Source organism: Oncorhynchus mykiss, chromosome 25, assembly GCF_057628025.1.
Source record: "Oncorhynchus mykiss isolate SJ-2025 chromosome 25, ASM5762802v1, whole genome shotgun sequence".
Classification (NCBI taxonomy): domain Eukaryota; kingdom Metazoa; phylum Chordata; class Actinopteri; order Salmoniformes; family Salmonidae; genus Oncorhynchus; species Oncorhynchus mykiss.
The window spans coordinates 44,123,867-44,138,443 of NC_143046.1; the positions used below are offsets into that span (position 1 = coordinate 44,123,867).

General features: G+C 42.9%; 1 protein-coding gene across 13 annotated transcripts in view; it reads right to left on the reverse strand.

Moving 5' to 3' along the window:
• LOC110505197 (ecto-NOX disulfide-thiol exchanger 2) overlaps nucleotides 1-14,577 on the reverse strand; it is a 316,865-nt gene that overhangs the window by 38,575 nt on the left and 263,713 nt on the right. For 10 of the 13 annotated variants that reach the window (XR_002470708.3, XR_005041206.2, XR_016491734.1 and 7 more), the window contains 2 exons: nucleotides 13,744-13,850; nucleotides 1,834-1,939 (listed from right to left, as the gene is read on the reverse strand). Coding sequence is in view for 6 of the 13 variants with exons in the window: in XM_021584250.3 (XP_021439925.2) it covers nucleotides 1,834-1,939; nucleotides 13,744-13,850 (213 nt within the window). In the remaining 7 variants the exon portion in view is untranslated. The remainder of the gene's footprint in view (nucleotides 1-1,833; nucleotides 1,940-13,743; nucleotides 13,851-14,577) is intronic. The other 3 variants (XR_016491735.1, XR_016491736.1, XR_016491737.1) reach the window with 1 other exon arrangement.

Here is a 14,577-nt window from a genome sequence, read left to right on the forward strand (position 1 = left end):
TAGCTCTGGAAAAATGTTTAGCAGTGGGGGGAAAAGGTTGCAGAGAGGACGGGTTGAACTGTTTTTGGGGTCTGAAAAGGTGGAAATAAAATGCACCTCCAGAAGTTGGTAAAATAATTTTTACAAATTATTAACATGTTGGACCATGCATATAGCATGGTAGGCTATATGCGTGGTCCACTAGCAGCAAAGTGGCTATGAATATATTGGTTGAAGCATGGAGTTGCCTATCTGCATTTACCCTATTGGGCTAATCATTAGTAGAGTCCTGCATGGGTTCGGACACCCACGGTTACCCGTTGGTGAGCCGCAAAATAATCCGCTGACAGGTGGAACGACAACATTCTTTCAACCCTTGGGACGGCTCTAGGTTCAGAACAATTACATTGCGGGTTGGAAACATTTTAAATCAAGATAAGACTTTGAAAAAACCCAGTAGCTTGTTGTGTTGCGAATTCCATTCTATGAGCATTGAGGCAGACATAAGGCTACCAGCCACTCATCCATGAGTGGGTGTGGACCTGGGAACTGTCCCTTACTCGTGTGGTGCTAAAACGTTCTAATATGTCCACTCGCAGAGTTCATTTCCCTCTCTCCAGTGTGAATATGACACGTTACCCAGATTACTTTCCTTGGATAGCTTATCTCAAACGAAAATGACTAATGTAGGCTTAACCGGAGAAAAAAAAGAACGGTTATGATAAGGGAATAGGCTACGACACTATCGTGGAAACAGGTGCTGCTAGAGTGAAATCCCTAGTTTGGAAAGACAATGCGGTAGATGGATACACAGCCTGCACAAAGTGCAAGCAGGTAGGCCGATTAATTTTCGATAATTCAGTTAATTATCAGTTCATTATTACATTTATTCAGACTTTCCTTCATTAGACCATACGCAGTCCAAATCAAGTGTAAACCGGTGCGCTGGTAAAGGTTTAGTAACCTGCTAAATAAAGGAAGCCTATTTTTGCAGCCTTTATTCAATTCTTGAATTTCCCTCCTTATGGCACTCTTGAATGCGCCTCAAGGAATATTTCTCTCACACAATAATCACAACAAGCCGGATAGGTCATTACTTATTTTGTTTGCAAAGGAAAATTAATTGTGGACTGTTCCAGTATCTTCAAAGTACACCTCAGCAGAAAGATTTGCTTATGTTTTTTTGCCGTGGCGGCAATGATTTTGCCGTGGCGCAGCGCCACAGCTAAATGACTGCAGAGGAAACACTGTATTAGTGAGCTGGGCATAGTCAATAAACAGTATGAATGTAGGTCCATTATCATTTCTACACAGTTTCGATTTGGTTTTAGTCTAGATGAGCTAATCCCCCACTGTATTGGACCCGTAGGCCATATGTTTGTCACCCCTGCTCCATATTGATATATGACCTGTTATTTTGCCATAAAGTTGCTTTAGAGAAGGGCTACTGGATGATTGATAGTTGTCTCAGAGTGTCTACCAGCCATGCACACACACACTCTCTCTCTCTGACTCTCTCTCACACACACACACACTTAAGTGTACAAGTATGCGCACACACACACAGTTCCAGCTGTGAGCATCCCCAATTAGAGTGGCACGCACGCACACACTGTTCTACAAGTACACACGCATACACACTCAGCCTGGAGAAGCCCGTTATATTGTCTCTGCATGGTCTCCTCTCCAACTTAGTTTGTCCATTTAGAGAGTGAATGAGCTGATGACACTGAGACAGAGGGCTGTGCTACAGATCTATTCTACAACTAAGAAGAAAAGGAAGCCACCATATCCCGAAAGTGTGTGTGGTGTGTGTGTAGTTAATGTTAGTTTTTATATCAGGAGTGTGTGTACCTGATTCGTCAGGGTTGTGTGTATCCTCCATGTCATCGTCAGACATCTCCATTTCCTCCTCTCGTCTGATCCCCATCAGCTCTTCATTCTGCATGTTTCTGATCTCCTGGAGGGAAACAACACAACAAAACAGGATTATGACAATGTTCCTTTTGAACAAAGTCCTCTTGGGTAGCCTGGCTGCAGACATGGCTCAAACACATACACATTCAGATAGATACATACAGTACATACACTTGAAAGTTCACAGACACTCATGCGCACACACACACACACACACACACACACACACACACACACACACACACACACACACACACACACACACACACACACACACACACACACACACACACACACACACACACACACACACACACACACACACACACACACACACACTGGTTGAAGTTGCCCGTGCAAACTGATTTAAGGTTCAGATTTGCTTTCCATCTATATCGGTACGTTTAGGATATTGAGAGGGTGAGCTGATCCTAGAGCTGTACCTAAAGGCAACTTCTACCCAGAGCGATACACAGAGAGCATGAGGAGTGGAGATGAGATAAGACATGATGGCAGGTCTCAGAGCAGGACTGAGTTCTCCCTCTGCTGGGACAGCAGATGGGACAGCAGATAGCAGAGAGCAGCAGCCTGCATGTAATGTATGTCCTATACTGTTTTGAGTATAACTGTACTGATATAATTGTCCTATAAGCATTCTATAAGCATACTGCTGTAGCCACTGTGCTGTGTCCAGCTCAGAGTACAGTGAACTTCCCCTTAGGGTGTGTTCACACATAGTCCTCTTTAAAAGAACCGATCTCAATCCTTTGCCTTTGAATGTGGACTCAACTCTTTTTCATACACTTCACCTATTTTGTGGTCCGAATCCTGTGTATTCACATTGCTATGTTTAGAAAGGAACCAGGATCTCCTTCCAACATTCACTCAATGCACTCTTGGTTTTTACAAAGTGCCGGACAAGCCATTCCATCAGATCAAGTTACACTGCTACAAGCTACACTTCAATGGAAATTAACTCATTAGGCCATAATCTATGGATTTCATGACTGAGAATACAGATATGCATCTTTTGGTCACAGATACTGTACATTAAAAAAAAAGGTAGGGCCGTGGATCAGAAAACCTGTTAGCATCTGGTGTGAGCACCTTTTGCCTGATGCAGCGTGACACATCTCCTTCACATAGAATTGATCAGGCTGTTGAATGTGGCCTGTGGAAAGTTGTCCCACTCCACTTCAATGGCTGTGCGAAGTTGCTGGATATTGGCAGGAACTGGAACACGTTGTCGTACACACCGATCCAGAGCATCCCAAACGTGTTCAATGGGTGACATGTCTGAGTAGGCAGGCCATGGAAGAACTGGAACATTTACAGCTTCCAAGAATTGTGTAGAGATTCATGCAATGTACATCGTAATGCTGAAATTTTGAGGTGATGGCTGCGGAATAATCTAATCACAGTATCTCTGTGCATTCAAATTGACATCAATTTGTGCAATTGTGTTCGTTGTCCATAGCTTATGCATGCCCATACCATAACCCCACCACCACCACTTCATTCACAATGTTGACATCAGCAAGCCGCTTGCCCACACGATGCCATAAACACTGTCTGCCATCTGCTCGATAAAGTTGAAACCGGCATTCATCCATGAAGAACATACTTCTCCAGCATGCCAGTGGTCCATCGAAGGTTAGCATTTGCCCACTGAAGTCGGTTACGATGAGGAACTGCTGTCGGGTCAAGACCCTAGTGAGGACTACGTGCATGCAGATGAGCTTCCCTGAGAAGCATTCTGACAGTTTGTGCAGATATTCTTTGGTTGTGCAAACCCACAGTTTCATCAGCTGTCCGGGTGGCTGGATGTGGAGGTCCTGGGCTGGTGTGGTTACACGTGGTCTGAGGTTGTGAGGCCAGTTGAACGTACTGCCAAATTCTCTAAAACAATGTTGGAGGCGGCTTAGAGAAATGTATTTTAAATTATCTGGCAACAGCTCTGGTGGACGTTCCTGCAGTCAGCATGCCAATTGCATGCTCCTTCAAAACTTGAGACATCTGTGGCATTGTGTTGTGTGACAAAACTGCACATTTTAGAATGGCCTTTTATTGTCCCCAGCACAAGATGCACCTGTGTAATGATCATGCTGTTTAATCAGCTTCTTCATTTGCCAAACCTGTCAGGTGGATGTATTACCTTGGTAAAGGAGACATGTTCACTGACAGGGATGTAAACACATTTGTGCACAACATTTGAGAGAAATAAGCTTTTTGTTTGGGTCTATTTCCTGGGCAGAGTCACAGTGGATTGGAGCTGAAGGTGAATTGGACCATTCATAATCAAAACAAATTTTACATACTAGTAAATAAAAATATTAAACTGAGAATATTCTGATAGGTGAAAATATGATCACTTGATAAAATCAAACTTTATTTGTCACATGCACCGAGTACAAGTGTAGACCTTACCGTGAAATGCTTACTTACCAGCTCTTAACCAACAGTGCAGTTCAAGAAGAGTTAAGAAAATATTTACCAAATAAACTAAAGTAAAAAATTATAAAAAGTAACAGAATAACATAACAATAATGAGGCTATATACAGGGGGTACCAGTACCGAGTCAGTGTGTGGGGGTACAGGTTAGAAGTAATTTGTACATGTAGGTAGGGGTGAAGTGACTATGCATAGATTACAGCGTGTAGCAACAGTGTACAAAACAATTGGAAGGGGGGGGGGGGGGGGGGTTCAGCTGTGCAGAGGACAGCTGTGCAGCCTAAGTCAAGGAACAGAGAGCAAGCTTTTTTTTGCTACTTTCTCAAATCATCAATAGAATCATGTAGACCATATACGTTTTGTTTCTAAGACATTCTAAGGATTGCATCATTCACAACTAAAGTTGCCAAATAACTCTAAATCTCGAGTATAAGGACCTGTTTCAAATGATCACTTTTATGCTCAACATTGACACTTCATATGAGGAAAAATATATATATTTCTATTTTATTCAGCTAAATTCAATTACATTCTTCTTACTATAAAATCATACACTTCCGGCGCCGACAGAGATGGCCGCCTCGCTTCGCGTTCCTAGGAAACTATGCAGTTTTTTGTTTTTTTACGTGTTATTTCTTACATTAGTACCCCAGGTCATCTTAGGTTTCATTACATACAGTCGAGAAGAACTACTGAATATAAGAGCAACGTCAACTCACCATCAGTACGACCAAGAATATGTTTTTCGCGGCGCGGACCCTGTGTTCTGCCTTACAAACAGGACAACGGAGTGGATCCTATGCAGCGACCCAAAAAAAACGACTCCGAAAGAGAGGGAAACGAGGCGGTCTTCTGGTCAGACTCCGGAGACGGGCACATCGCGCACCACTCCCTAGCATTCTTCTTGCCAATGTCCAGTCTCTTGACAACAAGGTTGATGAAATCCGAGCAAGGGTAGCATTCCAGAGGGACATCAGAGACTGTAACGTCCTTTGCTTCACTGAAACATGGCTCACTGGAGAGACTCTATCCGAAGCGGTGCAGCCAACGGGTTTCTCCACACATCGCGCTGACAGAAACAAACATCTTTCTGGTAAGAAGAGGGGCGGGGGCGTATGCCTCATGGCCAACGTGACATGGTGTGATGAAAGAAACATACAGGAACTCAAATCCTTCTGTTCACCTGATTTAGAATTCCTCACAATCAAATGTAGACCGCATTATCTACCAAGAGAATTCTCTTCGATTATAATCACAGCCGTATATATCCCCCCCCAAGCAGACACATCGATGGCTCTGAACGAACTTTATTTAACTCTCTGCAAACTGGAAACGATTTATCCGGAGGCTGCATTCATTGTAGCTGGGGATTTTAACAAGGCTAATCTGAAAACAAGACTCCCCAAATTTTATCAGCATATCGATTGCGCAACCAGGGGAGGAAAGACCTTGGATCATTGTTACTCTAACTTCCGCGACGCATATAAGGCCCTGCCCCGCCCCCCTTTCGGAAAAGCTGACCACGACTCCATTTTGTTGATCCCTGCCAACAGACAGAAACTAAAACAAGAGGCTCCCACGCTGAGGTCTGTCCAACGCTGGTCCGACCAAGCTGACTCCACACTCCAAGACTGCTTCCATCACGTGGACTGGGAGATGTTTCGTATTGCGTCAGATAACAACATTGACGAATACGCTGATTCGGTGTGCGAGTTCATTAGAACGTGCGTTGAAGATGTCGTTCCCATAGCAACGATTAAAACATTCCCTAACCAGAAACCGTGGATTGATGGCAGCATTCGTGTGAAACTGAAAGCGCGAACCACTGCTTTTAATCAGGGCAAGGTGTCTGGTAACATGACCGAATACAAACAGTGCAGCTATTCCCTCCGCAAGGCTATCAAACAAGCTAAGCGCCAGTACAGAGACAAAGTAGAATCTCAATTCAACGGCTCAGACACAAGAGGCATGTGGCAGGGTCTACAGTCAATCACGGACTACAGGAAGAAATCCAGCCCAGTCACGGACCAGGATGTCTTGCTCCCAGGCAGACTAAATAACTTTTTTGCCCGCTTTGAGGACAATACAGTGCCACTGACACGGCCTGCAACGAAAACATGCGGTCTTTCCTTCACTGCAGCCGAGGTGAGTAAGACATTTAAACGTGTTAACCCTCGCAAGGCTGCAGGCCCAGACGGCATCCCCAGCCGCGCCCTCAGAGCATGCGCAGACCAGCTGGCCGGTGTGTTTACGGACATATTCAATCAATCCCTATACCAGTCTGCTGTTCCCACATGCTTCAAGAGGGCCACCATTGTTCCTGTTCCCAAGAAAGCTAAGGTAACTGAGCTAAACGACTACCGCCCCGTAGCACTCACATCCGTTATCATGAAGTGCTTTGAGAGACTAGTCAAGGACCATATCACCTCCACCCTACCTGACACCCTAGACCCACTCCAATTTGCTTACCGCCCAAATAGGTCCACAGACGATGCAATCTCAACCACACTGCACACTGCCCTAACCCATCTGGACAAGAGGAATACCTATGTGAGAATGCTGTTCATCGACTACAGCTCGGCATTCAACACCATAGTACCCTCCAAGCTCGTCATCAAGCTCGAGACCCTGGGTCTCGACCCCGCCCTGTGCAACTGGGTACTGGACTTCCTGACGGGCCGCCCCCAGGTGGTGAGGGTAGGCAACAACATCTCCTCCCCGCTGATCCTCAACACTGGGGCCCCACAAGGGTGCGTTCTGAGCCCTCTCCTGTACTCCCTGTTCACCCACGACTGCGTGGCCACGCACGCCTCCAACTCAATCATCAAGTTTGCGGACGACACAACAGTGGTAGGCTTGATTACCAACAACGACGAGACGGCCTACAGGGAGGAGGTGAGGGCCCTCGGAGTGTGGTGTCAGGAAAATAACCTCAAACTCAACGTCAACAAAACTAAGGAGATTATTGTGGACTTCAGGAAACAGCAGAGGGAACACCCCCCTATCCACATCGATGGAACAGTAGTGGAGAGGGTAGCAAGTTTTAAGTTCCTCGGCATACACATCACAGACAAACTGAATTGGTCCACTCACACAGACAGCATCGTGAAGAAGGCGCAGCAGCGCCTCTTCAACCTCAGGAGGCTGAAGAAATTCGGCTTGTCACCAAAAGCACTCACAAACTTCTACAGATGCACAATCGAGAGCATCCTGGCGGGCTGTATCACCGCCTGGTATGGCAACTGCACCGCCCTCAACCGTAAGGCTCTCCAGAGGGTAGTGAGGTCCGCACAACGCATCACCGGGGGCAAACTACCTGCCCTCCAGGACACCTACACCACCCGATGTCACAGGAAGGCCATAAAGATCATCAAGGACATCAACCACCCGAGCCACTGCCTGTTCACCCCGCTATCATCCAGAAGGCGAGGTCAGTACAGGTGCATCAAAGCTGGGACCGAGAGACTGAAAAACAGCTTTTATCTCAAGGCCATCAGACTGTTAAACAGCCACCACTAACACTGAGTGGCTGCTGCCAACACACTGACACTGACTCAACTCCAGCCACTTTAATAATGGGAATTGATGGGAAATGATGTAAATATATCACTAGCCACTAACTGTTAAGGATATGGCAGACATACGCCCCCTTTGGAGAGATTGGGTACCCCTAGTAAACTGGAAAAAAAATCTGTCAAAAATTGCTAATATATGCAAATAAAAATTATTATTGGATAGAAAACACTCTAAAGATTCTAAAACCGTTGGAATTATGTCTGTAAGTATAGCAGAACTCACAGGGCAGGCATTCTTCCAAACTAGTTTTTGTGGCCATGAAAGTTGGAGCAACTTTGACGTCATGGCCCCCACCCTTCCCAACCAGTTATGATTCTGGGGACACTTTCTATCTCTTCCGCTAGATGTCCTCTTTCATTCATTCAGTTCAAATCCCGCGAGAATTGACCCTATGGGAGTGAAATTAGTGCGTGCCACGAGAGAATAGGCTGTGCGTATGGGCGCGAATTGGTCCCAGCCATTCCTTTGTTCCAGCACTCAAGAGAAGAGCAGACGATGGCCGATTGAATTGAAGTTTGTTTTGCGTGTCTAAAACATCATAAAGCTTGCTTCTGCACTTAGTTTGACCTGTTTAGTCGACATATAATATGTAATTTTGAAGTTTTGATGCGCAACTTTTCCGGACCAGAGGACGTTTTGGGTGCATTTCAGCTGATGTTATTAGCAGTAGCTAATACAAAGACGCAAGACTTGAAACCAAACGATGTATTGGGTAAGTATGAAGCCTTCCAGAACATTCTGAACTAAGACCATCGAAGGTAAGGGAATATTTATGCTTAAATCTGTGTTTCTGTTGACTCCAACATTACGTGGAAATGTAGCTTGGAACTGAGCGCTGTCTCAGCATATGGAATAGTGTGCGATTTCTGTAACGTTAAAAATAAATCTAACACAGCGGTTGCATAAAGAAGCAGTGTATCTTTCTAACTATACGTAGAACATGTATATTTAGTCAAAGTTTATGATGTCTATTTACGTTATCTTGCCGCGCTACATAGATTTCCTGCGGGCATTTTTGAGTAATTTCTGAAGGTGAACTCACTGTAAATGGACATTTATGGATATAAATGGCATATTATTGAAAAAAAAAAATATGTACTGTGTAATATGTCATATTACTGTCATCTGATGAAGATTTTCAAAAGGTTAGTGAGCGATTTATTTTTTAATTCTGCGTTTGTTGATTGCATGTTTTGGCTATTGAAATGAGCTGTGTCTGGTGGTGGTTTTACATATATATGTGCTATGTTTTCGCCGTAAAACATTTTAGAAATCTGACTTGCTGGCTAGATGAACAAGGTGTTTATCTTTCATTTGAGCTATTGGACTTGTTAATGTGTGGAGGTTAAATATTTGTAAGAATATTTTTGCGTTCCATGCGCCACCGTTTCAGCTGAACGTGGGAGGGTTGATTCCCAATTGGGAACCAGTATCGTAGACAGGTTAAACAATGCTACCTTATATAAATGTTACTTACCCTACATTATTCATCTCATATGCATACGTATATACTGTACTCTATATCATCGACGGTATCCTTATGTAATACATGTATCACTAGCCACTTTATACTATGCCACTTTGTTTACATACTCATCTCATTTGTACATACTGTACTCGATACCATCTACTGTATCTTGCCTATGCTGCTCTGTACCATCACTCATTCATATATCCTTATGTACATATTCTTTATCCCCTTACACTGTGTACAAGACAGTAGTTTTGGAATTGTTAGTTAGATTACTTGTTATTACTGCATTGTTGGAACTAGAAGCACAAGCATTTCGCTACACTCGCATTAACATCTGCTAACCATGTGTATGTGACAAATAAAATTTGATTTGATTTGATTTGATTTTATAACATAAAATAATGGTGTGGGACTTATAAGCATATCTTGTCAGCTAAACGAACCGACATGGAGCATAGCCAGATAACATACAGTTGGCCAACTCATATTCCCTTCTTCTGAAATAAAACATTTTCATATCATGTTTCTTCAGACCTGACAAAAATAAATATTGGATTTATCATGATGGTGTGTATTCAATTTATTTAGATTTATATACATATTACAAAGCTACACATCTGCTTGTATGAGCGGAGGCCTGGAGATACTAAACGTGTTTATGTTAACTAATGGTCAATCACAACGAGACCGGCAGTCTTATGTATGACAATAACCGGCTGTCTTCTGTACAGTTGGGAAACCCTGTATCAGAAGACAAATATGTGTAGTTGAGAGATGGATAGATGTGTTGGGTTGTTCCACATATAGGTGCCTTTTGGACATGCACATTTTAAAGAAATTAACTTTAAAATATATTTTCGTTCAACTTTCTATTGCATGTAGGATATGTTTAGCCTATGGAAAAACACTTTTCCCCATCACATGCATTAAAATCCTATGAACTAAGAGCATTTTATCTGCACACTGTCAACCCTGTCACAGACACTTATGCAACTGCGTAACTACACTGAATAAAAAGATAAACCCAACATGTAAAGTGTTGAACTGCACTGTTGGTTAAGGGCTTGCAAGAAAGCATTTCATGGTGAAGTCTACACTTGTATTCGGCGCATGTGGCAAATAAAGATTTCACAATAGCAGCACTTAGTTGACCGGGGCAGCTCTAGCAGGGCAGAAATTTGACGAACTGACTTTTTGGAAAGGTGGCATCCTATGACAGTGCCACATTGAAAGTTACTGAGCTCTTCAGTAAGGCCATTATACCGCCAATGCTTGTCTATGGAGATTGCATGGCTGTGTTTTATACATCTGTCAGCAACGGGTGTGGCTGAAATAGCCGAATCCACTCATTTGAAGGGGTGTCCACATACGTTTGTATATACAGTGTATCTGTGACCAACAGATGCATATCTGTATTCTCAGTCATGTAAAATCCATAGATTAGGGCCTAATTAATTTATATCAAATGACTGATTTCCATATGAGCTGTAACTCAAAAAAATCATTGAAATTGTTGCATGTTGCATTCATATTTCTATCAGTATATTATTTAAAGGCATGTTTGCGATAAATCCAACATTTTCTCATTGATCAAGTATCTCTTGTACAAATAAAGAAGGTTGACGTGTAAATAGACCAAAAAGAGAGAGAACCCTTACTTAATCCTTTATTCGTGTAAAGAAAAATCAGATTTATTAAATGATCCATGTGGTGTATATTAACATGCACTTAATTTAAAATAACAAGCTTTTAAAATTCAGTATCAGTGCATAATTTCTACTTAAAATATCAAAGGGAAGCAAAAGGCACCCATTTCGTGGAATGGATAGATGGCTGGATCTGAATAGGTAAATGGATAAATAAGGTAAATGGATGAGTGACTGTGTGAGGAGGCAAATGGATAAATGAATGGATGGAAGCTAGCAGATGTTTGTTGTGATTGTTTCAGACTGACAGTGAAACTTCTGCACTCTTTCAGTCCTGCTATTCTGTGCATCCTGTTGTCTGACAAATACAGAACAGACCTTCAATAAAGATACTGCTGTAGGGTGGGAAAATACTTCCTGGTTGGAAGATTTCTGGAATCAGTATGGAAGAAACAGGAAATCTGGAATCGTCCAACTAGGATTTCTGGAAAACCTAGGAATTTTGGGGAAATGTTGGAATATTTTTGCTGGATAACTGTGTGACTGCTACATCACTGTTCTCCATTTACAGCACAGTGACACACACACGCCACAATAGTATTTCTGCATTGAAAGACATTGTCTATCAATAAATAAACTCCCAATAAGAGAGCTCTAATATTCCTCCAAGGACTTGATCCCTGAGACTCAAGGTCTGACAAAATCAGTAGAACAATAGAAGATTGGCCCTTGTGACGACAGAGATTATGTCCAGTAGAACAGTAGAAAATTGGCCCTTGTGACGACAGAGATTATGTCCAGTAGAACAGTAGAAAATTGTCCCTGGTGACAACAGAGATGTCCATTGACAGTAGTATATGACAGAGTAAAGCTGTGTTAAGCCATCTACACTTACAACAGAAGGTGATACATCTGTGTTAAGAGCTCAGTTCCAGGTATCACCATACGCATGTTTATGATTCTGCAGGGAATAGTGTTGCTGGATCACAATAACTGAATATTCATAGCCAACAGTAGAGTGTTAATATGCATCTATACACAAAGAGGCACTTCCAGTTCTCAGTATGAGTTGTTGACTCTCCAGAGTTCTATTCCTGGTGTCATTAGGATTGTACTGTATTATATTGCAACTGTGTTTTTAATACATTAATATTCACATAGAGCTTCATTGAGATGTGTGTAGGGATGTTTCAGCTCCATGCTGTGAAAAATAAAACAGACAATGTCATGTTTATGTGTATTAAGCCTAATTTTTACCCTAGTCAGTACCCAACACAAGAATTACAATGACCTATGCAAAACCGTGGTCCTGCATAGTTACATAGCAAACGTACACAGACAAGTGCAACCCTGCAATAATGAACTTGGGTTCCTGTGTTGCGTATATACACGCAAGGGGTAAATTAGGCATAATTGTAATTTTCTTCTTAGTGAGGAGTGATGTCACTAGTCTACACACACCACCTCACACCTACCTTTAGAGCAGAAGAGTCTCTACAGTCTGAGATCAAGACATACCAGCTATACCTCTGATTGAGTCCATCATGATATACACTCACCAAAACACACAGCTACCAACCCATCAAATTGTATACCGTCAGTTACACATGACCTGCACATAAAAATGATTCTCGCTTTACAGAACACCTATACACTGCCACCGTGCATCAACAGTTTGTAATGAGTCTGTTCAACTAGTTTGTAATATATCTCCTGCACTAGGATCTCCATAGAAGAGCTACACCGTCTCCAGCCTGTGATCCACGATGACCGTGTCAGTGTTACTGTGAGATAGAGATTAGGCTGTTAATTATACACCATATCTGCTGTTTACACATTGGTGGCCTCAGAGATTTATACCCAGATCAAACTTACCCGTTTGGCCCTAAAATGACAGCAGCGCCAAACTTGAACACCCTCCATTAAAGAGGGAAACGTGTTTGTGGTAAATAATGCAGCATTTGTTGGAAACAACAAAGAAAATAGAGAACAAATCTGAGCATGACCTACATTTTACACTAAACCAAACATTAAAGTAGGTTATTTGTTCACCTACTGGATGAGAGAGCACAATCAGAGAGTCGTAAAATAAAGAAAACATAAGTGTGTTTTAAGGTGTTATGTAAAAAGAGATCCAGTGTACTCTGGTTGAGTTAAAGGGTGAGTCTACCGTTACCTGTTCCTGGCAGTGAGACTGAGCACTCACCGGATTGGACTCCCTTCAGAGGAGAGAGGGGTAAGTAGCCTGTACCTGGTCCTGACCGGAGCTCCTACTCTGGGACTGAACTAAGTAAAGAGACTGGGTGTAGCCTAGCCTTCATCCTGTGTTTATTAGGCTAGCTCTAGTATTTACCTCTTAGGCTAGTACTTAATGTTGATGTTCTACAATCTCAGTTCCTTTATAATACTTAAAGAATACCACAAGGTTCCATTTTAGGACCAGTTCTTTTTACCATTTAAATTAAGCTAAGGCTAATGTTAAGCCTTGTTTTAAAGCTAGTGTTTGCTTTTAATACTCCAACACAAATCATCCTGCCAAGACAACACCATGTATTTCACAAAAAGTAGTTGGAGGCTGGAATACTGGAGAGATGTTTACATATTGTTCACATAAAGGACACAATAATATGGAGACTATACTGCACTTCACCAAATGAATAGAATGCTTAAATAATTGTAGAAAAAGTAAAAGGACCAACCTCTGCTTGCTTGCGCCACACGTCCAGGTTCTTGCGTTGAGCTTTGGAGAAATGGTCCCATGCCTTTTGTTTGGAAGCAGCGTGGAATACAGACACAATCTGCTCAACTGTAGCAGGGGATGCAGGGGCCAGTTACCATCCAGAGAGAGAGAGGGCGGGTGGGAAGGAGCAGAGGAGTGAGAAAGTGGAATCAGGTAGGAAGACACCTTACTGTATGTTGATGTGTTTTTACTGTTATTTTCTGTTTCTATACAGTATAGTACAGCTCTGGGTCAGAGTCGCGACTCACCCCGCTTCGAGGTGATCACGGAGAGCCCGTCCTAAAAACGCAACAGGAAGATCAGACGGCTAGCAGCAGGCTCCTGCTCTATTCACACACACCCCTGCCCTGACCATGGCCTCACACACTTGCTTGCAAACACACGCACGCGCCCACGCACACTATCTGCTCCTCTTTCTCTCCCCTCCTCCACAGTGATACAGACTCAGTAGAGATTGACTGTAGAACAAGGGAATTCTCTGAAGGGACAGAGATCTTATCAAGAGATCAAAGTAAAGTCTCTACCACTAACTGAAACACTCTTTTCGTCTAAAGCCTCTCCTGTTTTTAATTACAACACATCTCATCTTCGACGACTCTCAGACGCTCTGAAGACCACAATCAAAGGCTGTCTCTGTGTCTAAAGCCTGTTTCTGAGACTGGGGCTGTGTGTCAAATGGCAACCTATTCCCTACGCAGTGCCCATAGGCCTCTGGTCAAATGTAGTGCCCCCGGAACAAGGTGCAATTTGGGATACAACTTGGCTCTCCTCATTACTGTTCTTATCGTAGGTT